We start from the raw sequence: 27,755 nt of genomic DNA, 5'->3' as shown, positions 1-27,755 counted from the left end.
AGTAAGGTGGAAGGAATAATCAAAAGGTGTGTGGTCCTCCCGTCCATTTGCCTGTTTGGAGGACGGTGGTGTGCTGGATCCCATGGTAATTAGCCAAGAAATTCCAATGCATCAGTACTCCAGGTAAAATAAGAAAATAGCATATAGTTGTGTGTAATATACATGCATATGATTAATGTTATGAATAACAATGTAAAGGAAAAATGACATTTACTTTAACTGAGATGTCAGTTCAGCTGGTCCAGTGGAGTACCGGTGGATACATTATGGGGGAGAAGACGGCACCATCAGAGTAAAATAAAATTGACTTGTTTTTCTTTCTTCGCATCCTCATTTTAAATATTAGTCCCGATCATCAATTGGTTATGGCCATGCAATTTACCGAGGGTGGCAACCTGAATGATTTCTTTATATTCGATCAACCCCGAGCTTGGTTTCCACTATTTTGTTTTTTTCTTCTCCCTTTATCATCACTGCAAGTCTTGAGACTCATGGTGATTAAATACAGCACAAAAGATCTAGTATTATGTTACAGACACACTGTCCCTTAAGGTTTTTGGCTTAGAGATGTTCAGTCATCAAAGTCGTAAATTCAAATATTTTGTATCTGAACAGTGGCGGTTTTAGGCGCGGGTGATATATGTGAGGCAGGACGAGAACTTAAAAAAAACGGAATGGGGCTAATGGGAATTCACCTCTGACTGGTTCTCTCAAAATGAATGGCCGGGGGTTGTGAGTAACGTACAGGGATAATTTACTGTTTTACCATACATAAAAAAAAAAAAAACAGTTGGCGGCTTCTGTCTTCCAAATAACACAGATTATTCATAACTTTGAAAATACAGGCTGAGCATTTTTCTGAACTGTGTGAAATGGAGGTGACTGGCCTCGCTGTTATCCGCATTAATCACGAAAGAGGGAGCAGATTGCTTATGACGATATTATCGATTATTTTGCATCAGGGAAAGCCAGAAAGGTCAAGTTTTAGTTTGTTTTCTTTTCATTATAAAACTTCATTGTTTTTAGTGTGTTTTCAAATGCATGTGATTTGCTGTATAAGAATTTAAGTCAAGTTTATTTGTATAACCCTTAATCACAACAAGTCTCAAAGGGCTGTGCACTGTTATTGCACCATCCCCTGATCTAAAACCTACATGAGGCCAAGGACAAACTCAAAACCGGGCACTCCAGTTTCCTCCCACGTTCCAAAAACATGCATTTCAGGTGAATTGGCCGGTTCAAATTGTCCCTAGGTATGAATGAGCGAATGAGTTGTCTGTCCCTGTGTGCCCTGCGATTGGCTGGCAACCAGTTCAGGGTGTCCCCTGCCCGGAGATGGCTGGGATGGGCTCCAGCCCCCCCGCGACCCTAATGAGGATAAGCGGTACGGCTGATGAGATGATTCTGGGTGATATTACATGTGCCAATCATGTTGCTGTTCTAGGATTAATTTTATTTGATATTATTGTTCTCTTTACAATTTTCGATAAATATTTGGCATTCTTATGTATGTAGTGAGTTTATATTTATCATTAAAGCATTTTTTGCTAAATATTTTCAATTTTTTATTTGACAATATGTGCAAATTACCTTTTATTTGTGTTAAATATGTGTCTTGGCAAATTTTCGGTGAGGCACTTGGAGGTCCTCACTCCCAAGTACTTTAGTGTAGAACCACCACTGAATCTGAATATTTTTTATTCCTTTATTTTTTTTCACAAGCCGACTCAAACCTTTATCTCACAAAGCAACACCAAACTGTGTTGGTTGTTCTTTTTTTCACAATCTCACACATTTAATTAATGTTGCATAACACACATAAAGGTTGAAAAGTGGGCGCAGGCTAAAAAAAAAATAATCTATAGCACGAGAGGCCCCTAAATTTTATACATTTTACCTTTATTGTTTCGCAGACGTTCCGTCACCCAGGTCAGAAATTGACCAGATTTGTTTTTGAAAACACAAAAGGTTGACTCGTGGGTGCAGGATGATGAGGAAGGGGAGGGAAATATTTATTGCGGTTTGTTTTGGGATCTTTCTGATAAAAGTGAGTCTTGCGTTATAAAAAATAAGCACATGTTTTTGCCATATTTTGGTGACCATGATGGAAATTAAAAAAAAAACAAACAAACAGAATAAAGTAGAATCATACTTATTAGAGCGTCCGCAAATACGCCTGTCCCGCTTTATTTTTTTTCCTTTTGTTTTTCTTTTTGCCAGCGTCGCTGACATCTGGAATTTTTGTCTTCTTTGCCGGGCTGGCCTGAGACGTCGGAGCTCCGTCGGCTGGCCTTTTGAGCTTTTTTTTGTTCCTTTTCCCGCTTTGTCCTTTGTCTAGCCCCGCTTTGTCTGCCGTGAGGGCCGAGCTGGCAGCGGCGGGCTCCAAGACGGGCTGAGGGCGTTTCTTCTTCTTTTTGCTTTCTGGCAGGAAGCCCTTCTGCTTCTTGGCAAGCTTGAGCGGCGCCGGCAGCTGGCTCTCATCCTTGCTGGGTTTTATCTTCTCCGTTTTGGGTTTCCTGAGGATGCCGGGGACAAACGAGACGACTTTGGAGACTTTTTTCGACACTTATAGTCTTTTAAGCCCTGATGGGAGACGAAACGTCCTTAAAAAGGTATTCCCGAACAGATTTATTTTTATTTTAAAAAAAAAATTTGTCTCAAAGTTGACTCATCTCGCTTGTTTCTTGTAGAGCTGTGACGTCATTAAAGGAACACAGTACTTTCAAAAAGGCGAATCACATTAACGCAACATGTGAGGCCAGCTCATAAAGGACAGCGATTCAGGCATGAAAATTGGTAGGGAGTTAAAAAGGTGAGAAGGGTGTGGATATATGTTCCAATCACTAATACAACTTTGATATGTATATTATCTGGGCTGAATTTAGCCTCAAGTTGCATGCATGAAAGCAGGTTAAATTTAGCTCGGCTCAGTTACTGTAGTGATTTACTTTCTACAATAAGCCTGCTTCTGCCCGGAAGAGAGAAGTTTGTTCTTTAAGAAAAATAAATTAAATAAAACTAAAAGAAAATAACTAAAAATAACTAAAATTACAATTGGCCAAAGTGCAACCCATTAGGCTAAAATGTGCCGGCAAGACTATTTCAAGCTGCACTTACAGTTAGCCTGAATTTATTTATTACATTTCGGTGCAATAACCCCACGCGCCGACTAATTGTATCGTTGTCACGTCGATCCGAATGCCATGAAATAAAAAACACAATCTCTCTGGATAAATCAATAGTTCTTGATGTAGATTCCATTAACTGCAGAGATCAATCTTAGCAATCGTTCTAGTTTTTTACAATCCACTGTATTGCAGAAATTTGTTTTAATTAATCTGTTGCTGTATCTTACACAGGCGGCGAATTTTAACAGTTTCTTGGCTGCAAAACCACAAATACCCTGTAGACTATCTGCAAAATCTCATGATTTTGGCTTTTCATTTGTGTTATGGCCATGTGTGTCGCGATTGGTATAATTTTGTCCGTCTAGTTCCCTGTTAGTGTTGTGGCTACCGAGGGCTTTCCTGTTTTGTTTACTACCGGTTGGTGCTCGTTGGCTGCCAACTGTGTGTTGTTTGGACGGCTAGCATTGGCGTTGGTTTTGCCATGTCCCTTGGTTTATTCTCGGCTGGTTTCGCGTTTGTCGTCGTTGCCGTTTTTCTTTGTTTGTTCCAGATTAAACTGGCAGCTCACTGGGTGTTTTTGGGTCGGACAGCCTGCGTTTTTCTGGCGGGGCTGCAACCACTCTTTGTCGAGGCCGGGTTAACCCGCCGTTGACAGCTGTGAGTTATTTTTGCCAGTTAGCCCTTATTTGGCTTCATGCCCTTAGTTGTACATTACTGCGACACAATAGATACACTTTCTCCACAAAAACTACAAAAACTTCTCTAAAACAGCCATAACCTCTAACTAATTAACACATTAAACAATATGGCGACTGGCTTGCTCGGGTGCTGGTGTTCCTCTGATGTCACAGCTCAGGATAGCAAAGACAAGACATGCAGCCTTCAAATTGCATTTTCTCAGAAAATAATTGGAATACACCGATGAAATATATATATATATATATATATATATATATTTATTATATTATATTAACAAGAAATTAAAATAAAACATGTGTCATTTCCCCACATTCTGCAGTTTTAAGAATTTGGGAATACCTTTAAAAGGTTTGCGATGCCCACATGATGGCTACTCACATGATCCCGAAAATTTTCATGACAGTCCAATAGGTGTCCTCCAGCTGGCCAGTCTTTTTGAAGACCAGAACTTCAGGCATTTGCTGCAGAATGCTCTTGATGGCCTCAAGGTCCACGGACAGCTTCTACATAAAACCAAACAGGCGATATATCTCCTTCCCGTATTTATGATAATTTCTTCCAAAAATACCTGCTGCTGGATGTGTTTGACCAACATGCGAAACAGTTCCAGAGCCTTCAGTACCTTCTCCCGCAAAGCTTTGTTCTCGGTTTGACCTTCCAGATTGAAAGCCTGCAGAGAAAACGAGCTAATTTGATCAACTGTGCATCAGGGGCAAAAATCGTTAAGGAACCATTCCGTTTTTTCAAATCAGTAAAAAATTTAATTATGCAAGTGTTCTGGGAGTAGATTCTCTGTTAAAGGCCACAAGACTGACTACAAAAATAAAAAGGGAAATCCGATGTCAGTTATTTATCTAAAGGGACAGTGTGTAATTATTCACCACTAGACGTCGTAGTAGTTAAGAATGGAGCTGAATGGTTCATTTGAAGAAGGCACACTACGGAATCTTGAATTTTACTTCCTATACACCTGCAACAGCTGAGAAGAGCCAGTATCTAGAGTTGGCCATAGCCGGTGTAAGTCGCCAACTTTAAGCTACTAAAAAGGTCAGTAAAATGTTGTAAGAGCAATGACACTAAGGGACTAAGCAAGAGAAGCAAACAATATCAATAGCGGCTAGGGGTGAGTCGTGACTTGATAGCTAACATGAGTGGCTAGAGAAAGAAACAGTGGAGACAAAAATCGAAGATCCCTAAATCACAGAACTCAACGATATGCGCTTGGATGACCAGCTGTGGAACAAGAGTGACACTGAGGGCCGAAGCAGGAGAACCTAACAATAACGGCAAATCAAAACCTGGTTGCTAGAGAAGGAAACAGTGCGGAAAAAAAAAGAGCGTCAAATGCCTCACCAACCGTATTTAGCAACAGATTTGCGCAAAAAGTGGCCGCTAAGTGCTAAACGCATCAGCTGGACACACTACCTTTTCTAATCTGTCTTTGGGGTTTCCATAGTCTTATAACTGCCAAACATGTCAGCTTCTTCAAGTTGGGTAATATCATACAACTTAAGGTGAGTTAAATTCAAGACTTTTTTATTGCCTTTTGAAATGAAATTTTAAGACCAAGTTTCAAACAAAAAAAAACGAAATAGAGGCATTTTGAAAAAAAAAAAAAAAAAAAAATCACATTTAGGTCTAGTTGAAAACTGAAAAATAAAGCACTCTCCAAAGCTTTAGACATATAAAACAATACATAAAAATTATGTTGACAGTAGTTAATGAACCCTCAGTCAAAACTGGCAGATAACTACTAATTCCATAGGTCTGCTACGTTCATGAAGCATTTTTATCATGATGCATTAAAAAAAAAATGACATTTCGGTATCGTGTAATACTTTTTGACAAGCATAACACTGCTGTATTCAACACCCATTTTGAGTGTAGCATCATAAAAACACATGCTTCGAATAATATATTTTGTACTCGCTGGATGTGGAAAATTGATGATTACTAAATCTTTGTGTTTACATTTTTAAAACTTTTGAAGATTGGATACAAGACATTTTAATGTCATTTAAGGCCAATGAACTCAATCGCTTTTAAGACTTTTTCAAGGATCCGTGGTAACCCTGATACAAATTTGTAAACCTAAAATTCTGTTTATCGTACAAGCATGTAGTACATTATACTACACGTGTTTTTGCTTATTATCCGAAATTAGAAGTTTCTTATTTAAATGGATTAAGTGTTTATACTCCACTAGGGGTTGCTGACCAATACAAAATGGAACTTTACGCAAAAGGATCCACTCACCAGCGCAAGCTGAGCTACCACCTTGGAATAAAATTCCAGGCGAGATTCATCCTCCATAACGTTCAGCACGTCCTTGCTTTGCACGGCACGCAGTAACAACACACACGCCTGGGCCTATGCGTATGGAAACGGCACACAATAAGAGTTTAGAATGTGCAGAAGTTTACAAACCAAAAGAAACAATACCTGTTGGTGCTCCCGGACGGCGGACATAATATACTGCACTAGAGCGTCCAACAGGTTGACACACAAAACCTGTGTAATGAACACACGAGTGTTATCAATTAGCGCCCCCATATGACAAAAAACATCTGCTCCGATGCACTCGCGAACCGGGAATCTGTTGAACAGGTCGGTGAACATCTGGGTGGTGAAGGGGCTTTTCCGGTGACTCATGAAGGAGGAGAGGGCCTCCCGGAAAAGGCTCGATACACGCTCCACGTCCACGTTGCCCATCAAACGCAACTGTAAGAAAAAAAAAATTGAATTTGGATGCATTAAACTAAAAAGTGAAACATTTGGCATTGTCAATAATAGATATGCGATTATTATGAATGCATGGGGCAAGAGTTATTGAACCGATAATGGCCAAATATGTCAGTTATTAGACTGATAGAGAAAAAAGACCCAATAACTTGATGCCGTATAATGATATTCATTCAGCAGACAATAGTTGTTCGAAAGATTCTAAGCATTTAAGTTCCTCAATAGATTATGATTTTGTAAGGAAGTATTATCTAAACTCGGTCGTCTCTTATCTCTACCTCTTCGGTATGTGTGTGAGGCACCAATAAGCTTGGCCATTATCAGTAGCTTGTTGGGAAGATTTTAAGCGTTTATGTTACTAATAAAAATATATTTTGGGACCTCGCTACTTCGCGCTTCGACGTTCGCGGCTTCAGAGCTTCGCGGACTGTAATAGTTTAAAAATATATATATACATCAATAAAAAAAAAAAAAAATTAATAATAATGAAAAATATTACATTAAAATTAGAAATTACATTATTATACAAAATTTGAAAACAAAATATTCAATTAGAATTAGTAATTGCATCATTTTACAAAATTTGAAAACACAAAAAAATGCACATATACGCTAAGCGTCACGGCCATAATCGCAAGCTCATTGGCCAGCACTCGCTGAATACTCGACTCCCCATTGGCCCATTCACTACAGTATGCCACGCATATCTCGTACGTATACCGTACAGCACAATAGCCTTTGTCTTTTAAAGTGTTTGTCCTCGTGATGGCTCCTAAACGCTCTTCATCCCTTGGTGCAGCTTGGGAACCGAAGAAAAAGCGAAATTGGCCAACACTTACCGAAAAAGTGATTTTATTGGACAAATTAAAAGCGGGAAAGAGCTACGCTAGCTAGCAGCTTCTCCTGCATCGTCTGCGCCGTCATCCGAGGAGCAGTAAAGCTCTTCCTGCCCCTGTGCAGTCATTCATCGTTATTACCTCATCGTACTGCACAGGTCTTTTTATCAACTACGCTTAAAAGAACTTATTGTAAGAGGTAAGTTACATTTTGTTTTATTGTTTGATTGTTTAACAAGAATTTCTCTAACCGTATTCCATATGGTGTACTGTATACAGGGGGGTGTACTGCAAAGGTTCTTTTTTTTGAAGGGGCGTCGCTACTTTGCAGATTTTTACTTTTTGCGGGGGTTTTGGTCCCCATTAACCGCGATAACCGAGGTCCCACTGTAGTAGCACAACTTGGTTGTGTCCCCTCTCTACCTTTTCATAATGTAAGTAAGGCACCGGAGTGTTTGGCTTGTTAAGAATATTCTAAGCATTTACGTTCCTGAATATATATATATATATATATATATATATATAATTTTCTATACAAGTAGCAGCACAACTTGGTCATGTCTACTCTCTTCCTAATGTGTGCGAAGTACCAAGCTTGGCCATTGTCAGTAGCGTGGCCCAGGATGTGTACTTCTAATCATTTTAATGTTCCTTAGATAAAACATTTTGATTTTCTATAAATTTAGTAGCACAACTTGGTCGGGTTTACCTTTCCGTAATGTAAGCAATGCACAGGTGAGCTTGGCTTGTTAGGAAGATTCTAAGCATTTATTTTCCTAGTGAGAATATAATTGTATTTTCTATTGAATTACCAGCACAACCAGGTTGTGTCTCCTCTACTTCTTCACCATGTGAGCAAGGGATTGGAGAGCTTGGTTTGTTAACAAGTTTTTCAGCATTTATGTTCCTAATTAGAATATATTATGATTTTCTAGGGAAGTAGTAGCAATACTTTGTCCTGCCAGCTCTCTACCTCTTCATAATGTGAGAGAGGCACTGGAGAGTCCAGTCATTTTTAGTCCAATGTATAGAGGCTGTTGTGATTGTCTGGGCTTTTGAATTTTAGAGATTTTTTGTGAGTCATCAGCAATTTAATTAAGATTGACAGCATCCCGACCAAGTATGGCAATGTTTGTTTTATGAATGCAGTAGTACTCTGCAAAATGAGCTCAGAATAACGCAAAATCTTGGAAACGGTTTGCGGCCGCTGCCTGGTATCAGGAGAAAAGTAGAATTAAGAGTTACGTACGTCCGCGTCTTTGTTTCCGGTAGAGGGTGCTCCTCGCAACACCTTGACAACATATAGAGTAGCACTGGGGGGGAATAAAATAAAAAAATGATTAAAATAAGACACAGTTTTGACGTTTAACACACAACTTGGAGGCAAATATTTGTACATACAGTATTATGTAATCTCGCTAAGAATCGTTCCTGTGTGTAATGTGCACTCCCTATTTTTGAATAAAAGTCAGTCTAAAAATTTTATTTCACTTTTTCTTAGCTTGAATTAAGCTTTATAAGTGACATCATTTATTGACAACTATGAACACAACACCATAATTAAATGTACAATATCTATTAAATGTCGTTCAAAGTCATTATCAGATACACAAAAGGGTTGTTTTCCTCGTTGTGCTTTTTTTAGTTATACTCGTATCTGTCGGGATGACATTTTGTTATTTTCTCCATTCTCGAACATTGGTCTCTGGTACAGTGAATTTTCGCCGAGCGGCTAAATTTCTGTGAATTTTAACACGATCGGCAACTTGAGTTTGAAAGAGGCGACATAGGTAGAACGTTTCCTCTAATGGGTACCAATATATTGTTAAAATATGAAGACTGAATTGAAACTTTAAAACTCTAAAATCCCTAAAAATCAGGAATTGTGCAAAACAGCAATGCTTAACTCACGTTTCAGTGTGAGGGAGGCGAGGAACAAAATCGAGTGCCTCGCCTGTGCATATGAGCCATCCAGAATTACCGTAATTTTCATGAATTACTAATTATTTTGGTACAAAATGTTTTGTTATCATTGATATAACTAAAAAAGACAAAAAAAGGTGAGGAGCCGAAAGTGGCGGTTCTCAAAAGAAGTTTGAGGCACCAGTCATCTTGGATGCAACCAGTAGGGGAAGTGAGGTTTTACATAATAATAAGGTGCCACCATCTGCGTCATTTTTACGCAAACGTTTATCATTTTTCTTTATTTGGTGCGTTTTTCATCAAATTAGACTGCCATTAAACATGGCAATGGTAACTATTCCAAGCATTTTCAAGCACTTCACACAAAATTCAAGCATTTTCCTGATCTTGCAAACACCACATTAAAATTCAAGTATTTTCAGGGATTTATAGCACCCGTAATAAACCATTACTAAGGGGCTAGTTATTGTCTTCACCTGAAGTAATAGAGGGCGACAGAGGACTCTGACAAGGTCTTCATTTTGGCCATCAGCTTGTCGAGGAGATCATGAAGCTCCTCTGTTCTGTCCTCTGCGGTTCTACAGTATACTTTGGATCTGCACAGCTGGTTACTACAAAACACAAGTAAAGGAACAAATTGAGGTAGGCGCTTAGAGAACTTTAGCTGAGGTATAGCGCCTTGCAAAAGTATTGCCCCCTAAGAATTGACATATTGCCATATTTTCGGGGGTCAAACCTATAGATACAAAAAACCCTCAAAATATTAACAACAACAACACATGGGACACAATCGTGAAAAGAAACCAAATGTATTTAACATTTTTTATTGGGCTAACAAAAAATATATAAAAAGTAGGTGTTGCAAAAATATTGCCCCCCTCAGAGTCAATACTTTGTAGAACCTGCTTTTGTCGTGATCACAGCCACTAGTCTTTTTGCAAATGTCCCCAAGTTTTACACACCTTCAAACAGAAATTTTTGCCGTTACAAAACATCTCAAGTTCTTTATGGTTTGATTGTGATCGTTTGTGCACAGAATTATTCAGATCTTTCACAAATGCTCTATTGGATTGAGGCCTGGACGTGGCTATTTTAACACCTTTATATTGTTAATTTTAAACCACACTATTGTAGATTTTGCTTTATGTTTAGGGTCCTTGTCCTGTTTAAATGTGAACCTGCGCCCCGGCTTGTTGTGCAACGCGTAATTTTCAGTTTCTCGTGGTAAAAATAATATAAAATGTTGAAATAATTTAGTTTTACTTCAAGATAATGTCTACATGTTGATCCTTGGAACCTACAATCAGTTATTTACATTTAAGTTTGAAGCCTGAATTGTGGCAATATGACAAAAGTTATTGGGGTGTGGGGGGTGGAAGTAGTTTTGCTAGGCACTGTACTTTAAAAGATGAGCCACCCAGCGGAGGAAGGACATAAATTGTAAGAGCTTGAAGAACTTAAGCTGACTTACTTGAAAACGTCGGCCGCCCTTCGCAGGAAGTCCTGCCCCTGCTTCCCATTGCCCAACATCATCCCTCGCTCGATCATGTTAAGCATCGGTTCTAAAAGATCCAGGACCAGAGGACTTCCGGCCTGTCGGGCCACAAACACCTCCACCAGGTCCAGTACCTAAAGAAGTCAGACAATGAGGATTTTTTTTGTCAATTCTGACAACCATTTAGAGCTTTTTTTCAAACTGACCTTTATCTTAAAATCGCACATTAGAGTTGTCTTTTTCTGCATTTTGGACTTGGCCTTTTTCTTAGCTTGGATCTTTTTCTGCTGCTCAGAGAAGAGTCCCGACAGGCTTTTGTCTAGCTCCATCATGGCGTCATCATCTAGGTCTTCCTCATTGCTATCTTCCTCTGTCGCCTGGAGTAAGACATCGGTATTAAATATGGCTTTATTAATGTAACAGTTTTGAATTTTGTGTCTGAGGACATTTTTTGTAAAATTGTTCATTTTTTCCCTACATAGCATTAAGTAATTATAGTTTATCTCACTCGTTCAAAAGTCGATACAGCAGACACCCAGGATATGGCGACCCTGCCTAACAATGTTTTCACTTTAAGGTGTGGAATAAGAGGTGTTTTTGACCCCTTGTAATTGCATTTGCCCCATCTTATGACATTAAACGACAGAGATTTCTAAGCCCAAAATATTTTAGTACAACTATGAAAGGTACGTGCCTCCTACATCTCCAAGATGCTTGTCTTTTATTGATCAATGTCATATAATACGCTGGTCTGCTATTGGTTTCCATCACCGCGTCTTCAAATTGCTATTGGCTAAACTCCCACAATGCCCCCATTCCTCTCTTTTCGTTCAGTCTCGTGTAACAAATTTGAATTTGTTTAGTCACTGGTCCTAGGAATTGAAGCGATGCTAAAGCGAGAAGCAAGAAAATGATGACCTTAGAAAGGAAGCTTACAATTATTAATACCAAAATGTCTTCTCAAGGTATTATAATCTCATAAGTGTTAATTTTAAAATTAGTTTTAATTGGCTATTTCCCCTCCTCTCTGCCGCCAACCACTTAGCCCACTGAAGCAGCTCAAGTCACATCACACCAAAAGTACATAAAATTATTTTTTTCCTTTATACTTATATGGATTTATGTTATTTTAAAATGTATATTACATTTAAGTAAGAGTTACTATATACTATTTATATATCTTAATATTGGTTACAGGAGTAAAGAATTTTGGGTTTTGAATGTATTGGCTAGTTATGATATTTTTCCCCGGCCATACAACAATTTCACCTAGCAATCCCTACCCCATAACCGATTAATACCGTATCCCAGGGGTCTACTGTATTATAAACAAAAAACAATGCCAATCTGGCGTTCCTCTATGAAAGCCTCACCAGAGCGTTCTTCTGCTGCAGCACCTTCATCAGCTCCATTTTAAATTGTGGGTCTACCTCCTCCTCCATGGCTTCTTCATCTTCATCCAAGCTGCCGTCTGACTCTTCAGAGTATTCTTCCTTTTGACCGACAAAAAGATAAAGATGAGTATGATGGGTCGAGTGATAAAAGGGGAAAACAAGTGAAGCACCGTCTCGTCATCTTCCCCCTTCTCCTTTTTCTTTTTCCCAGGGTTGTCCTCATCCACCACGAGGACAGGGCCATCCTCCTCGTTGTCGTCATCGGGATCCAAAACCTACAAACGAAAAACTGATGTCTTGACAAGGGATACAATTAACAATTATTTCAATAATCGATGAATCAGTCGATTATTTTTGTAAATTAATCGCTGAAACGGATTGAAAAACATTGTGTGTGTGTGTGTGTGCGTTTTTCCCTAGTAATTACCAACTACACTCATGGAGGAATGTATGTACAGGTATTGACAGGCATCCAAGGGTTAAGTACATACAAAAATAATGAAACCAGGAAAGAAAATGCACCTTTCTCTTAAAATCGAAAATCGCGTTGAAATTGCAAAACTGGTCAAAAAATTTGTTTTTTTTTCTCTAAAAATCGTACAGCCGAAATGTTAACAATGCCAATCCGAGTACAAAGAACCCTTATGCTTTATTTTCTATCGTGCCCTTCTGTTTTTTTAACTGTCTTATCAGGTCAGTTCAAGGCGGGGGCGGAATAGGTCCCCAAAAAGATAAAAAAAGAGGAGGTTATTCGAGCGTGTCTAAGAAATGCAGACATAATGTGTTACTCTGCTGTCATCTCCTGGCTTAAAGTCATGATTGCAGCCGTAAGTTTTTAAATGCCGCACCAGTGAGTTGGACCAGTTGAGAACCACTGATGGAGATGACCAGTGCATCAAAATACTATCTCGAAGCGCCCTCTGCTGGACCAAAAAGCAAAGTGCAAAGCAAAAAGAGAATTCAATGCACTCTTTGATTTGTATTGAACTAAAGTGCTGAGAGCTGCTTAAATAGCGCGACAAAACGATTCAATGATCAATTTTGTAGCCAACGCTTTTAATACTTCATTATCGATTCGTTGTTGCAGCTCTAGAATCCAGACTTCTGCAGAAAAAAAAACATTCCCTCTACTTACATCTGTAATGGCAGCGAGGGCGTTGGCATTGACGTGGGGGCAGATGGAAGCGAAGACGATCTTGCAGACCTGCCGGATGTGTCGGCTGTGCTGGGACAGGAGGGACAACAATATGTCCACCATTACCTCGACCCATTCTGGCTCCGCCTCCTCTTGTTTGTCAGCTGTGGAAACAAAAAAATAATCCTTTAAAAACACAGTAAGTCAAATGTTTGAACTCATTTTTTATCTACTCAAAGTTCTGAACTACAAAGTGCGCCTAATTAAAAGCTACACGCGCAAATTTAAGAACGAATCTCAATTTCGTCTTTGTATGAGCCACACCAGATTTAAAGCCACAGGCTTAAAAGGTAGGGTATATCATTTGAGGTGTCCTTAAAAAAGTTGAAAGTTTAATATATTTTCTTTCCGCTGGTGTTTAAAGCCAGTGTCAAAAATGGAGGAAAAAAGTAGCAGCTTGTAATCCAGAATTTATCGTAGTGCTGTTGGTTTTTATTGTGGAAAATTCACCCTTTTGACTCTAAGCAAATTGATTTTTTTTGTTTTAAATCTGTTAATACATTTAATAGCACCGTTTTTGTATTTATTTTGGAGCATTTGCTTTTTGTTTTATTTACTTACAAATTGAAAATTACAATGTTTTGCTTCACTTCTGCTCTGGCAAATTTCTATTCAATAATTCATTTGGTTTTTATGACTTTTTCGGAATTGAATTTTAATTGCTAGTATTTGTTTATCTGCATGTATTTGTTTTTGGTTTAATAATTTTGAACTTAAACGTTGATTTTTACTTAAGGATTTGTTGCTTTGACTGCTGCAAATGAGGTGTAGCTTTTGTCATTTTGTTTTTCCCGAAATGGATTGCATATCATGTCTTGCTGGTTAAATTATTTTAACAAATTTATATTCATTCATGGCTCTGTTTTGGGGTTCAGTTCCCAAATAGAAAAGTTTTAGGCATTTTCTTACTGTAATTGTCAGCCAATACATCTTTTTTTTTCTTTATTTTGGAGTATTTGTCGCGTCTTGTAACAACGACTGTGTGTGTGTGTGGATTTCACCTTTCTCCATTTTCTTTTTGGCTTTCTTCTCCTGCGCTTTATCCACGCAGCTCTGAAGGTCCTTCAGAACACCCAGCAGCTCATCTGGCTCCTTCATCAAATATAACACGATTAAATAGATATATTTTTCAATAATCTTGTGCTGGGCAACCATTACTCCTTACCCTGAAAAGGTGTATGCCGACCATGAGGAAAAGTTGCTGAAAGGCACTGCTCTCTGCAGAGTTGCCTTTTTTACCTTTCTTCTTCAACCTCGCCACCGATTCCATCATACTGGCAAGAAAACAACACAGAAAGATAATGGTCAAGGAAAGCTGAAAATTTAACAGACTTCTGAGGAGAAATGAACTTGTCGCCAGACCTGTCCCAGGCCTGCTTTTGATCTTCAGAGAAGGGTTTGATAGGAGAAACGAAGACGGGCTTGTGGAGGAGTTCTTGGGCGTACTCTACTATGCGGAAGAGCCATAAAGTGCCGTCAGATGTGATGCCGAGAGTGCGTTTATTGGTCATCTGCACGTTTTTGGTTGTGTCCAAGGCGGGCAAGTTGTGCAGGCTGAAGAGGAGCCTGGTTGATAAACATCATGGAGTAGAAACAAAGATTCAAAGTGTTTTATACTAGTGCCATCTAGAGTAAATGATGCAATGATACCATGTTGCAGTGAACTGAGGAGCATTTCTTTACCATTTTGTAGTAACACGTTTTTGATACAGAAGACCCCCGGACTATAGCAAAGCCACCTTGTAAAGTTTCCACTTACAGTGAGGAATAGGATGTTGTTTCCAGCCCCTTTGCATGGCATTTCACCCTCTATATGGCAACAAAGTATTTCACATGCCCCGAAACTGTGGTGTTTATGCATATGACACGTTATGTCACTCAGATGCTTGTCTACTATTGTTGGATGTCATAAAGTATGCGCCTCTACTATCGATTCATGAAGATACTGATATGCTAATAAACAAATTCCTTCCCAGAATGCTCCTTTTTGCTTTTTTCGTCCAGTACAGAAACTGGTGTAACAACCTTTATTTGGTTAAGCAATGAGTCCTGTGACTTTCAGTGATGCTAAAGGGAGAAGGAAGAAGATAATAACATTCGAAATGAAGCTTGAGATACCAAATGCTTGAGGATTGGGACAATTATTAAAAACAAAGAGGCAATTAGGCAAACAAATATTTTAAGGGTATGACATTACTCACAATAGTTTGTTTTAAAATGATTTTTAAATTGGTCCAACGTTTGCTCCCCCCTTTGCATCCACCCACTAACTCCACTCTAAGAGTTCAAGTCACACCCATTTTTTTTATTAGTCACGTGTCTATTAAAAGGTTATTCGCAGGTATATTACATATAAAAAGTACTTACCATACACTTCTTTGCATCTCACATTTAACATTTAAATGCACGATTTTAATGTTTTTACCCGAAGGTATTGGGGGTTAGGAACGCATCTGCTAATTACCATAGGTTTTTATCCCCCACTTAAGACACCCTTCTCAGAATGGATTAATGTTATATCCCGGGAGTCTACAGTATATGGCTTAATGTCCAAATTAATTAAGCGTATTGTATTATACTCAAATGCCATGAGTTTCAGATGACAATACAAAGTAAACTCACCCAAACGCGGAAGTGACCATCACCGCTCGCGTTTTCTGATCAAGTGGGGCGAGAAGCTTGTCTTTTGTTTCTGGAATGTCTGGGCAGGCCTTCTTAGTGTTGAAAAGGGTGTGGAAAAAGACAAATCTGAGAATAAAAAAGAAGGAAGACAATGACATCATTGCTTGGATGAAACCATTTGCAACTCCTTACCTGGCAATTTCCATAATAAGCTCCTCATCCTTCTTCACCTGGTTGTTGTCGACGATGGAAGCCAGCCTGGCCACGATCCACTTCCTCAAGCGCGAGACACTATCAGTAAGGAAAATAACAACCAGCTTTTTTCAACCTCTGTTATATTGCGAAGATTTGCACCATGCTGTTGAAATCAGATGATAAGCGAATGACTCATGCTTTTGTTACTTCTCAGCTCGATTGCTGTAATATTTTGCTCTCTGGTCTCTCGATGTCTAGCATCAAGTTAGCAAATGGAAACAAAATGCAACAGCGAGACTTTTGACAAGGACAAGAAAGTTTGATCATATCGCCCCAATTTTAGCTGACTTGCACTAGCTCCCTGTCCATTTAAGATGCAACTTAAGAGTTCTGGTACTAACATACAAAGGTTTGCGTGGACTCGTCAGCTCTTATCTTTATGATTGTGTCATGCCCCATGTTGCTGCTCGAAGGTTCCACTCAGAAAATGCTGGTCCACTGGTCCAGCTGGTCCCGATTGTGTGGAATGCTCTGCCCCCTGAAATAAGATCTAAGACTTCAGTGGAACCATTTAAATTTAGACTTAGACACCTTTATACTCTATAGCTTATGATTGATGCTACCCTCATACTTTAGTTTTTCTGTCCTTTCCATCTGCCTGGCTGCTGAGAGTGAGGGAAAAAGAAGGGGCCAGCACCAAAACCTGGTCCTGTGACATCATCTGTATGGACTTGCTGGCTGAGATGGGAAGTTAAGTCATCGCTGTCTGGACTTCTTGAACAATTTTAGTTATTAACTATGTTTATTGGTAATGTTGACCATTTTTTGTGTATTGTTGACAGAGCGACATCAATTGCAGCATGGCCATCCTAAGGGTGATTACCTCTTGTGTGGCCCCTTCTCAAGTTTTCCTATTTTCCTTATGCTAAGCCGTTTAAGTTTTTCCTTGCCTGCATGCAAGTTTCGGATCAGGGTATGTTATAACTGAGGCCTGTGCAGTCCTTTGGGACTTTTTGTGATTAAGGGCTATACAAATAAATGTGAGTTGATAACATGTAGCTAAGGTGTCCCTTTCGACTTGACCAAAGTTCCTCTGGACTCACTCTTCTGAGGTGTCCTCACGCTCCTGTTTTCGCGAGTTGACGTTAAGCAGCTGGTCCAAACGAGGCTGCAGGAAGGTGTTCTTGAGCCAATTCACGTACTCTCGCAGGGCACCCGGCTTCAGGTGCTGTACCCCGCGCCACATAGACGGCATCACCGGGTAACCCTGATGGGTGAGCGAGGAGAAGCCGACCATCACTGCAAGCTGCTTCTCGTTGTCCTGGCAGGTCTCCAGGAAGTTTGACGCATAGTTTTCCATCTCCGGAGCTATCTTGAAACGTTCTTGTTTCTGGGGGGAAAGAAAATCAGCCATTTCAAAGTGAGACTGTAATATTTGATTAGATTCCATTGTTTTGTGTAGTGCAACTGAAAATGAGTGCTAACACACAAGGAAAAATACAAACTACAGAGACTCAAAGTGAAAAAAACGCATACGTTTTATAATCACAATTTTTGCCCAGCCTTTCACAAAGTTTTTGGGGGTACCCTTGGCAGCAAGATGGCAGGCGTTTATGCCCCTCTAAGTGAGCTAAGTTATGTCAAAAAAATACACATTTTTTGACCTACAGTATTTTAAAAATGGCAGGTCAAGAAAATAAAGGCTTGTTATGTAAATCAAAATTATTTTTTCTCAATGAAGGACATTTTTGCTTATACCGAATTTATTTTCATACAACGCGCATTTTTTTAAATAAAAAAAATAAATCGGAGTTTGGGTGCGGGTTTTTGGTTAGATACTGTATATAATACAGTAATTGAGCAATGACTGATCCGTCGAAAACCTTCGCTGACCAAATGTACACAACATTGGATTCAACAGGAATCAAACCCGCACAGCAATGGTGAGCTCGCCGAATTTTAACCAATAGACCCCACTAGGGACGTAGATGAGATAGGAAAGGGATTAGATTTGATCTCATCATCACACTATTGCTACTCACTAAACTATGAAAACAATACCAAAATAAAATTTACAATGTATTTAATAAATGTCCTTCAAATTCCAATTGATTTTTAATAACCGAGACTGGTTTCCCTGGTCATGCTTTTTTGCATTTATATGATTCAGGACGGTACCATGACTAAAAACAGAGTGATAGAGATAATACCTAATGCCTTTTCCTATGTCCTCTAAATCTCTATAGACAAGTAATTACAAAGAGGATTTACAATATTATTATTGTTATTATTACTAATGGCATTAATAGGCCGGGTCTCGAGAATATTGTCAGAGTTTAGACTGGTCTGTAGTACCGAAAAAGTTGAAGACCACTTCACTAAATGATACACACTGTGTGATTAAGAGCATTTAGCAGGTAAAAGATGCTTTGTGTTAATGGGTTTGGATCGTCTCAATTTTAGCGTCTTGGGTGCCATCTCGTGGCAACTCTTAAATATATTAGTGTCTAATTCTACTGAACGTACTTAATGACTAGCACATAAAAAAACTGTTCCAGCCTGAGGAAAAAACTCAAAACGAACCTGAACAGTCACAACATGCTCGCCGTACTGTTTCATCACCTCTCCGGACAGAACCTCTTTGATTTGGGACAAGGACAGAAGAGGCAGAGCGCTGCCCAATAGCCGGAAACTTATGAAGCTAGACAAAAGAAAATATAATAAATACACGCATGATCACCGAATAAATCAGACAATAAACCGAAGCTTTTATAACTCACTGTGAGGCTCCCAATTTTCCCTTCAGCAATCCTCCCACGACGGCTTTGTTCCAGAAAAGCTGAAAACTGCCTTCCCTCAGCGAGAGCTTCAGGAGGTCTGTGGCTACGGGTGGAAGCGCACACTCCTTTTTTCCGGTTTGGGCAGCCATCTTGAGTACGTTTGTCACCCTGAAAAAGGAATACGGTATCCATTGAAGGCTAAGAACTTAAAAACTACCCTATAAACTGGACTTCCAGTCACTGTATTTTTCATAGTTTGGCCGGGGTGTGACTTATACTTCGTTGAGACTTATCTGTGACATTATTACAGTATTATATAATTGAGTTTTATATTTTTATTACCGGTATTGTATATCACTTCAAATGTTATTTTTAGTATAAACCGCAATATGGCGCTCTAGCCCTTTGTTGATCATTTTAACCTTGCCCAGTTGTGTGTGGGACATTTTTCGAAGCAGAAAGAGGAAGCGTAGAGTCTTATCCTCTTCCTCCCGAGTTGCTTACTGGTAAAAGTTACACCAAGAGTTAATATTTCCTTGGATTTAGTGATTTGGAGTGAAGCTGATAGTTTGGTAAGCATGTTCTTTATGCTAGATATCTGAATAACTTAATATGTTGCGTCGTCACAGGTCAAATTTGATCACAATCTGAACAACTAAACATTGTATATAACACATTTTTCTCAAGGTATGTCAAGGCAAAGCAATTGACTCATTTCCATGAGTGGCCATTTGGAGACAACTTGTTTACAGGTCTAAAACCTCAGCAACCTTGTATTTTACATAGGCCAATTTTTAGATACAATGAAAGAGTTCTAAGTGTTTGACTTTTTCTAGAAGTCAATCACTGATTCTGCACACTTGCGCATGATAACGAAGCTTAAAAAATGGATTACAACAAGAATCACCAAATAAAACAGAAATGCTTTTAGGCGGATTTTTTTTTTTATCTGTCTGCATTATGTTTTGGGTAAACATTTTAACTAGACCAGGGGTCAGGAACCTTTTTGGCCCAAAAAGCCAAGCAAAAAATGTTTTTAAAAGAAATTGAGAGAGCCAAATCATATATTTTCAGACAAAATTGAAAAAACTGCCAAACACACTCTCTAGACAAAAGCTAATTATTCAGCACATTTACTTTCACTGTGTGTCATTTGATAATTTAATCAAATGTATGAAATGATAATGCCAAATCCTGTGTCCCAAATCAATGTAAATATGCCATTTACAATTTGTCTTTCACCTTCAGTTAAGAGTGTTGAGGCAATTTTTTCCATGAAATCTGTCCTCAATAACGGTTTCAAAACAATGTGCATGCAAAGTTCTTTTGTAAAAATGTCACAAATTACTGCAAACGATAAGCATATCGTCATATTCACTTTCGGTGTAGACTGCACTGAGCGAGAGAGAGCGAAGGAAGTGCCTTGCACTGTGTGCAGGGATCTGCCCACCTGTACTGCTCAGCCAATCAAAGTTGTTTGCCAGCGTTTTTATTTATCAGTTTAAATAGTTTCTCATCGAACTTCTGCATTAAGTTGCTTCGGCTTTATATGGACCAAAATCGAGATGAAATCACTTGACTTTGGAACGCCACAGAGAGATGTGCTATAGTTACATTCTATTTCGGAGACATAGGTACTCATAAAAAAGAGCCATATATGGCTCCCAAGCCATAGGTTCCCTACCTCTGCACTAGACTGTGAATGAGACCAAGTTTGCCGAAAATCGTGTCATCACGCGACGATCACAACACGTTATTGGTGAGCTATACCATCTTTATCGTTTTTGAGTATCTTATTTCAGACTGAATGTGACCTTTCTTTGATAAGTACATCTTGAAGTGTAAAAATGAAATCCCATCTTGAATCCCAAAAGTTGAAACTTTCTAATGATATGTGGCATGACCTATTTCAGTGACTGGTGACATTATGAGGACAGGACTTTGTTTCACAAAAAGCTCACGATTCGCCGGCCCGCGACTGCAAATAGTAACCAAGCCTTGATTCATAGGCATTGAAACAATACAACATTCTGCTAGTTCTTTTTTTTTTTGTAATAGCTAAATGTTTAAGAAAAATATGGTTAGTGTTTTGTCCATCTTACTTCCCAATGTTGCCTTTGTTTAAAATGCTGGAAGATCCCAGCAGCCCTTTGAGTTTCTTTGGTTGGAGGGTGTGCGGGAAACGCTCCAGCGCCACCAGTAACAGTTGCAGCTGCTCCGGCGTCTGGAAAGCCGCGGCCATGTCAGCCTGAAGGGCGCTGAAAAGAACTTCTTCAAAAACCTTCTCAGGAACCTGCCAGGAAACAGACAAAGAGGGGAATAGTTTTAGTTCTAATAGCAGAGAAGGACTTTTTTTCTACCTTGCTTCATTTTTGGACAATCCAGGATTAGAACCTCATGGAAATATGTACAGTAGACCCCTGGGATACACCGTCCTCACCTTGAGACATTTTCACTTTACGATGTGGCCCCTCTTTACAGCATTTTTCCTGCTACTAAATCAACAACGTATTATTTTGCACGTCCAAAAGGTCAGTGGTTTTTGTGCATATGACAAGTTACGTCTTTAAAATGACTTATTGTCTAACATCATATAAGATGCTGGTCTGCTGCTGGTTTGCATCAAGGCATTAAAATAATGCCGATATGCTTTGGGCTGAACTAATTCCCACATTGCCCTGGTCTTCACTTCAGAATCTGGTGTGCCTCATAAAGACTGCAAGTTTCCGTCATACAATGCTGTACTTTAGTTATTTGCCTTGGCCCAAGGCTTGCGTTGATGCTTAACGGAGAAGCAAAAACATGATAACCATGGAAACGCATCTACGGTTATCAAAAATGCATACGCATCGCTACCCTTGATCAGTTGCTGTAACAAATCGACGTTCAGGACCATGAGGAAATTTCCTAAGAGCATGACAATCCCTTATTATGGAAGTTTAATTTTTCATTTGCCGTGGCCCTCTCCTCCCCATTCTGCATCCACCCGCCAAGCCACTGTACCAGCTCAAGTCGTGTCACACCAAAGGTAAATCAAATTCATTTTTTCTAGACATCAATAGAGATGTTATTTAATCCTATGCACGTATATTAGACAGAAATATTTCAGATTCAGATCTACTTTATTGTCATTCTAGTACACGTGTATACAGAACGAAATGTCGATACATCCGACCCGCACAGTTTCCTTGAATGTACGGATATAAATAAAATGTTGTATTGAGTTGCAGTATTGAGTACTAATAATATACTAAATAATTATGGCTATGTATAGTATTTTACTGTAGTGCAAAGAGTGCAAGAGGAGCAGCTAACCAGATGTGCAAAATGGGCAGTCAGGTAAACAAGTCAGGAAAACAGTAACAATAACACTGTACTTAGTATATTGGGTTCACAGATCCCTTAACCACTATGGTCGTACGGGCACCACTTCTTGTGGTGTTTCATGGGCAAGCAGAGTCTGGCGGCGCTTATCCCTCTCCGGGCTGTTTTCTGGGTAGGGGTTTTGCCCCACATGAGTACAGGTTTCCATGGTTATAGCAGAAGAAGCCTCCTGATCTAACTTAGACAGGGCACCATCTTCTGGTCGCTGTTGTTTTTTCTGTGTTAAGCGTCATTCTGCTTTCCAGAGAGAAGTCAGACCTCTGCAGGTGACAATACTGACACTAAAATATACTATTTTGTCATTTTCAGGTTTTTATTTGGGGCACCTGAGATCCCAAGCTAATTGTCCTAGGGTTTATATGTTGTATTTCGGGTGTCTACTGTGATTGTTGTTACCTCGTTGAGGATGTCCATCATGGTCTTTGTGGGCAGGTCCCTCAGGTGTTGTCGATATTCGCTAAGGTTTTGCAGAAGCTGCACACAATTGAGTAAAACCAGCGGCTCCTGCGTGTGGCAAAAATAGCACAGTTGAGATCTGACTGACAACATTAATTGAAGTTGTTTTTCAAATATATAAGTAAAAAAAAAACAATGTACTTTTGAAAGACGACCTGACTGCTGGAGGGCAAGGGCACCAAACAAGCTTCCAAATGCAGCAGTTCTGATGAATTTCTTCAGGATAAGCATAAGAAATATTAGTTTGTCGTTTTTTTTATTTACCGTATTTTCCGCACTCTAAGGCACACCAGATTATTTTCATATTCAATGTGCACTGGAGTATAAGGCGCATACAATTAAAACTAACATGAAGGGTTAGGGTTGCATAAAATATAAGACCATATTTGAGAATTTATTGTTCAGTCAGAATATATCACTGATAACAATTGCATATCAACAAGAATTGAACCTACTAAGAACACAGACAACACATGAAAAGGCATTAGGCTTCATGCCATCATCACATAATATTTAGTTACGGTACCACTTTCATGTTATTATTGGACCTGGGCCAATATTGAGTAACACTAAACCAATCCGTGGTAGGGAAAAGATTGGGGACCACAAAAACACAGTATTGTATCGCAGACTCGAAAAGTCTTCAGAGAAGCGAACGAGATTCTAAACCGAATGAAGAAAAACCCATTACAGGAACTAACTAGGTCGTCCTGAAATACATCATAACACATGGCTGCACATAAACGACAATGTTTGTTACTTACAGTGCTTAGTATAAGCTGAGAAAGTTTTTTTTTTTAAAGTTAGACCGATTTTTAATTACTTTCTCTTTTCTCATTTCTCTAACGTTTGTATCTGCTACAGAGAATAAGAATGGTAAGTGATAAAGAGGTAAAACCTATTGCCTTTTCTTACGTCATCTATATCCCTAGTGGCCTGGTGGTTGGGATTCAGTGCTGCCACTATCCAGGTTTAATCCCCGTTGCCACTATTGTCATGCAACAGTGGTCAGCGATAGTTATCGACGGATCAATAATCACACAAATATGTAAATATGCCGCTGAGCATTTCTAAGTTCTTCCATACATAAGGAACACCAAGTTATAGAGCGCATGTTGAAATTTCTGGCCAATTTGGATGAGCTTTAAAGGTCGGAAAATACGGTATTTGATCAAATGCAAAACAAAAATTGATTTTAAAACCTTCACCTTTTTAGCTTTTCTCACATTGTGCGTCTCCTTTATTCTGTTTATGGTGTCTTCCAATGTGATGTCCTCGAACGCGTTAAGGAGCTGAAAAATAATTTTAGGATAACCCCACAGGCAAAAATGTTGGAATATTCCAAGCTATGTCATTTTTTCATTGCCTAGAAAATTCCTTTACAAATAAATGGTTGAATTGATCAGTGTTCACCCACCTGACCCAGAGCCAAAGAGAAGGCCGGTCTTGCCGTTTCCCGCGAGTGAGCAAGGCCGTCCACAAGCCTCTTGAGTGTGTACTCCAATTCATCTTCCTACGAAAGGCAATGCAGATAAAGTTATTTACTCCAAAAAGCCATAACCACACAAGACTGAAAATATATACTGTATATATATTGTGTGTATATAAATATCTTGACGATAGATAGTAAAATGCATATTCATAATTTAATTCTGGAACTCTTATTTGGGCGCAATTCTGCAGCAAATGCCATTACACTGTTTTCTGATGTACAGACAATTTAAGCCATTCTACAACCATTACCTTAAAAATATTACCTTTCTATCCTAATACTTTTCTCAGTCTACTTTTTCTTTCTTTTAAGTATTTTGTTAAGATTATTCGGTAGTGCATCGTCAAAATTCATTGTAAACAATGTGCAATACGATGTAATAAATGATAGACAATTGTATTAAATTAAATTAAAAATTATCCATTGATAAACGTTCTTTGATTTATTGTTTTTTGCAAACTTTGGTTATTTTCTGTCATGCCATTTGTATTACAGAGGCTGATAAGAATAACTTATGCCATCATGATAATTTATTCAATGTATAAGATTTTCTGTACATGTACCTCCTTTACTTCCACTTCCTTTAGAAAAATAAGTACTTAAAGAAAGTGTAAATGTGTTATAGATTAAATTACCTTTTTCTTAAGGTGGTGTGGGGAACTTTTAAATATCCTACTTACTGATGCCATCTTATGGCTGAAATCATTACTGCAGACCCTTTTGTTGCACGTGTAAGTACGTGAAATTCTTAGACGCGCTTGAATTAATCATTAAGCAGTTATGGACTTTTGGGACTATTTTACAGGTTTGAGGCGTCGTTGCTGTTATGGACTTTTTGGACTAGTTTACAGGGTTAAGGCGTTGTTGCTGTCATGTACTTTCCGGAACAATTGCAACATGTTACCTAGGTGTTCTCTTTTATTGATGTTTACTATGTTTGTGTACTGTGACTCAATGCTAAATCTATTCCATCTTGGTCATCTTGGAAGGGGGATTACCACTAGTGAGGCCCCTTCTCAAGGTTTCTTTTTTCCTCATGCTGAGGTTTTGAGTTTTTCCTTGCCCGCATGTTGGTTAAAGATCAGGCGATGGTGTAATTGTAATCCTGTGCAGTCCTTCCGAGACATTTTTGTGATTAAGGACTAGACAAATTAATGTGACTTGACTTGCGATTTAAACTTTTCGAGGGATTTGAGCTGGCATTTGGACAGCATTGGAAAAAGTTGTTTTCTTTCACTGTTTTGATCCTGGAATACAAGAAAACCACGACCACGCGCATGATATCACTACTCTTATGGATTTTTAACAACTCAGTGGTGGGTCATTTGGATCCTTAGACAACAGGAGGCATACCCTAAAGTGAAGGAAGTACATAGAACAAGATATAGAGGGCTAAATACAAAAACACAGTAAAGTTCAAACAAAATACAAAGTCAAAGTAGGAGAAATGTGTATAATAAATTAAATTGGGAATAATTTTCGAATTTATAAAATTAATTATAAAATGGGGATTTTAATAAATCAAGTGGAATGTTGTACCGGTGCGAAAAGATAAACTAGGAAATAATATATATGCAGTAATGTATAACTACGATGTAAAGATAGACACATTGGGGAGAGTGAGTAAAAAAATGACTTAAGGATGACGTTATAAAAAAAAAATAGTATTGGAAAATTACTCGAAACAATAATATCACTATGCAGTATGTGACCACCTTATCGTTTTGCTTCAGGTATTTAAGGAGATTTTCCACTGCGCTGAGTCGAACTTCTTGTTCAGGTTTTGCCAAGTCCCAGAAAAAATCCAAAAAGACTCGGTTTTGCTGGATGACGCCAGCGGTCCGGACGGGTCCGGTAGATTTCTCCTGGAGTTCCACCATGTTCGCGGACATCTCACAGGAACATGCTGGAAACATGGGGAGGAAGAAACGTGGAAGTCTTTTCCGGTGTAATGTCTACTTCCGGGTCAATGTTTTGAATACTAACAACTTTATTAACAGGAGTCTACGTTCAGTTTTAAAGAATTGGCGCCTCCTAGTGTAGAGTAAATCTTCATTCACAACAAAAACAAACCAAAGTTGATTTGAATCATACTCAAAACTACATGAACTATAAACAAGCTGCTAAGAATACCCCCACAAACTCCCCTTTTCAAAACGCTTTTTTGTTTTTTTACTGATGCTTTGTTTCTTGCTCTAATTTTCGTTTTCTGCTTTTATTTTTCCATATTTTCTTTTTCCTCGTCTCATTTTCTCTAATCATTACTTTTTCTTTCATTTCCTTACTTTTCACTTTATTTTTGGTTTTGAATTTTCTTTCTTTCCTTTTTTCTTTACATTTTACATTGTTTGCAGTGTATCCCTTTTCCGTTTTTTTTTCTTTTAGCATTATCTTTCTTATTCCTTTCCTTTTTCTTTATTCTCTAGATCTTTTGCAATTTCCTTTTTTTTCCATTTTCTTTTTTTTTTTAAAAAGGGGCAAAAATGGTGTGGTTTGGTCACTTTAAGTCTCTGTAGTTCGTGTTCTTCATTGTGCTTTTTATCACTCGTTTTTGGTTGCACTTCCCAGTAGTAACATCTAGTGGTCACATATCATTGTTCTTTTACCTGGAATTTGTCATGTTCATCATTAAGTGGTTGATTTCAAAATGAAAACAGAACTACAACATAGAAAAGGAAATAATAATTAGACTATTATATGCTATATAATATAACATATGTAAATAATTTTGTCTTATGAAAAAGTCAATTTTAGCAAATTAAAAGTCATTAAAACTCACAAAACAACCGTTTTCCAGTTTGAATTTAAGAAAGAAAATGGAAAAAACCTGTTTGAAAAAAATTATACTTTTTTAAAGGGACCGCGTGTAATATTTGCTGATCGATGTCACTGTAATTTGTAGAGTAAGCAAAACGATTACTTAAAATTATGGAGGCTCAAGGTGATCAAACTGCACTAACCCCCCCAAACGTTTAGCATAGAAAAAAACGAAGACAAAATGGGAAAAAAAGAATGAAAATAGCAACAACAAAAAAAGAGAAAAAAAGCAAAAAGAAAACAAGACAAAAAGAGGTAGGAAAAAATGAGAAGAAACTCAATAGAAAAACAAGCAAGAAAAAAAAAGACAGGTTTTTGGTGGAAGCTTCCTAAAGCAGAAACAAGGTGGATAAAAATGTCTGCTCCCTCTTAGTGAGCCTCTAAAGTAAAAAAATACAAAATTGATGACCTACATGAGTTAAAAAAAAGCACATGCTTATTATCCAAATAAATTCGTTATTGAAAATCACTAGGAGGTGCTAAATAGTACACACTGTCCATTTAATTATTCAATCTCCAGAGAACTGCTTATTTTGAACACGCCACAACAACCATTTTGTATGATTGAATTTAAAAAAGCATTGAAAAAATGTGAAA

General features: G+C 38.4%; 2 protein-coding genes across 9 annotated transcripts in view; one reads left to right on the top strand and one right to left on the bottom strand.

The window, feature by feature from the left end:
- LOC148349254 (uncharacterized protein C11orf87-like) overlaps nt 1–15,390 on the top strand; it is a 39,777-nt gene extending 24,387 nt beyond the window's left edge. For 2 of the 7 annotated variants that reach the window (XR_015847217.1, XR_015847222.1), the window contains exons 2-4: nt 12,218–12,344; nt 12,429–13,551; nt 14,464–15,390. The gene's annotated coding sequence lies outside the window, so the exon portion shown is untranslated. Of the gene's footprint in view, nt 1–2,254; nt 2,613–2,690; nt 2,813–7,568; nt 7,605–7,690; nt 7,840–9,685; nt 9,971–10,683; nt 11,217–12,217; nt 12,345–12,428; nt 13,552–14,463 lie in introns of those variants that run through there. The other 5 variants (XR_015847219.1, XR_015847220.1, XR_015847218.1 and 2 more) reach the window with 5 other exon arrangements.
- Nucleotides 1,692–26,290, bottom strand: mybbp1a (MYB binding protein (P160) 1a). 2 transcript variants are annotated; one of them, XM_088320678.1, is made up of 27 exons: nt 26,057–26,290; nt 24,267–24,362; nt 24,058–24,141; nt 22,991–23,065; nt 22,790–22,897; nt 21,112–21,302; nt 19,010–19,177; nt 18,813–18,930; nt 17,333–17,619; nt 16,227–16,325; nt 16,035–16,160; nt 14,775–14,978; nt 14,578–14,686; nt 14,414–14,504; nt 13,353–13,516; nt 12,388–12,492; nt 12,197–12,316; nt 11,030–11,200; nt 10,800–10,957; nt 9,805–9,939; nt 8,655–8,718; nt 6,417–6,548; nt 6,270–6,338; nt 6,084–6,197; nt 4,396–4,497; nt 4,206–4,330; nt 1,692–2,516 (listed from the first exon to the last, which is right to left on the bottom strand). In XM_088320678.1, the coding sequence occupies exons 1-27, from the start codon at nt 26,255–26,257 to the stop codon at nt 2,156–2,158; spliced, it is 3,777 nt and encodes a 1,258-aa protein (XP_088176804.1). In that variant the 5' UTR covers nt 26,258–26,290; the 3' UTR covers nt 1,692–2,155. The 2 variants fall into 2 exon arrangements, with proteins under 2 accessions (XP_088176804.1, XP_088176805.1); XM_088320679.1 differs by having other exon boundaries at nt 2,439–2,583.
- Nucleotides 26,291–27,755: the final 1,465 nt, after the last annotated feature.

The sequence above is a fragment of the Urocampus carinirostris genome, chromosome 17 (assembly GCF_059441175.1).
Source record: "Urocampus carinirostris isolate Australia breed hairy pipefish chromosome 17, RoL_Ucar_1.0, whole genome shotgun sequence".
NCBI lineage: Eukaryota > Metazoa > Chordata > Actinopteri > Syngnathiformes > Syngnathidae > Urocampus > Urocampus carinirostris.
The sequence above is the reverse complement of the archived record's forward strand: the minus strand, read 5'-3'. Positions and strand labels throughout refer to the sequence as shown.

Bases quoted from the DNA above. Each gene is read 5' to 3' on its own strand.
- mybbp1a (XM_088320678.1), bottom strand. From the start codon at position 26,257: ATGTTTCCAGCATGTTCCTGTGAGATGTCCGCGAACATGGTGGAACTC. The intron at 19,178-21,111 runs GTAAGATGGACA...TTCCTTTTTCAG, and splicing joins AACAAAGGCAACATTGGGAA to GGTGACAAACGTACTCAAGA. The intron at 9,940-10,799 runs GTAAGTCAGCTT...TGTGTTTTGTAG, and splicing joins AGGGCGGCCGACGTTTTCAA to TAACCAGCTGTGCAGATCCA.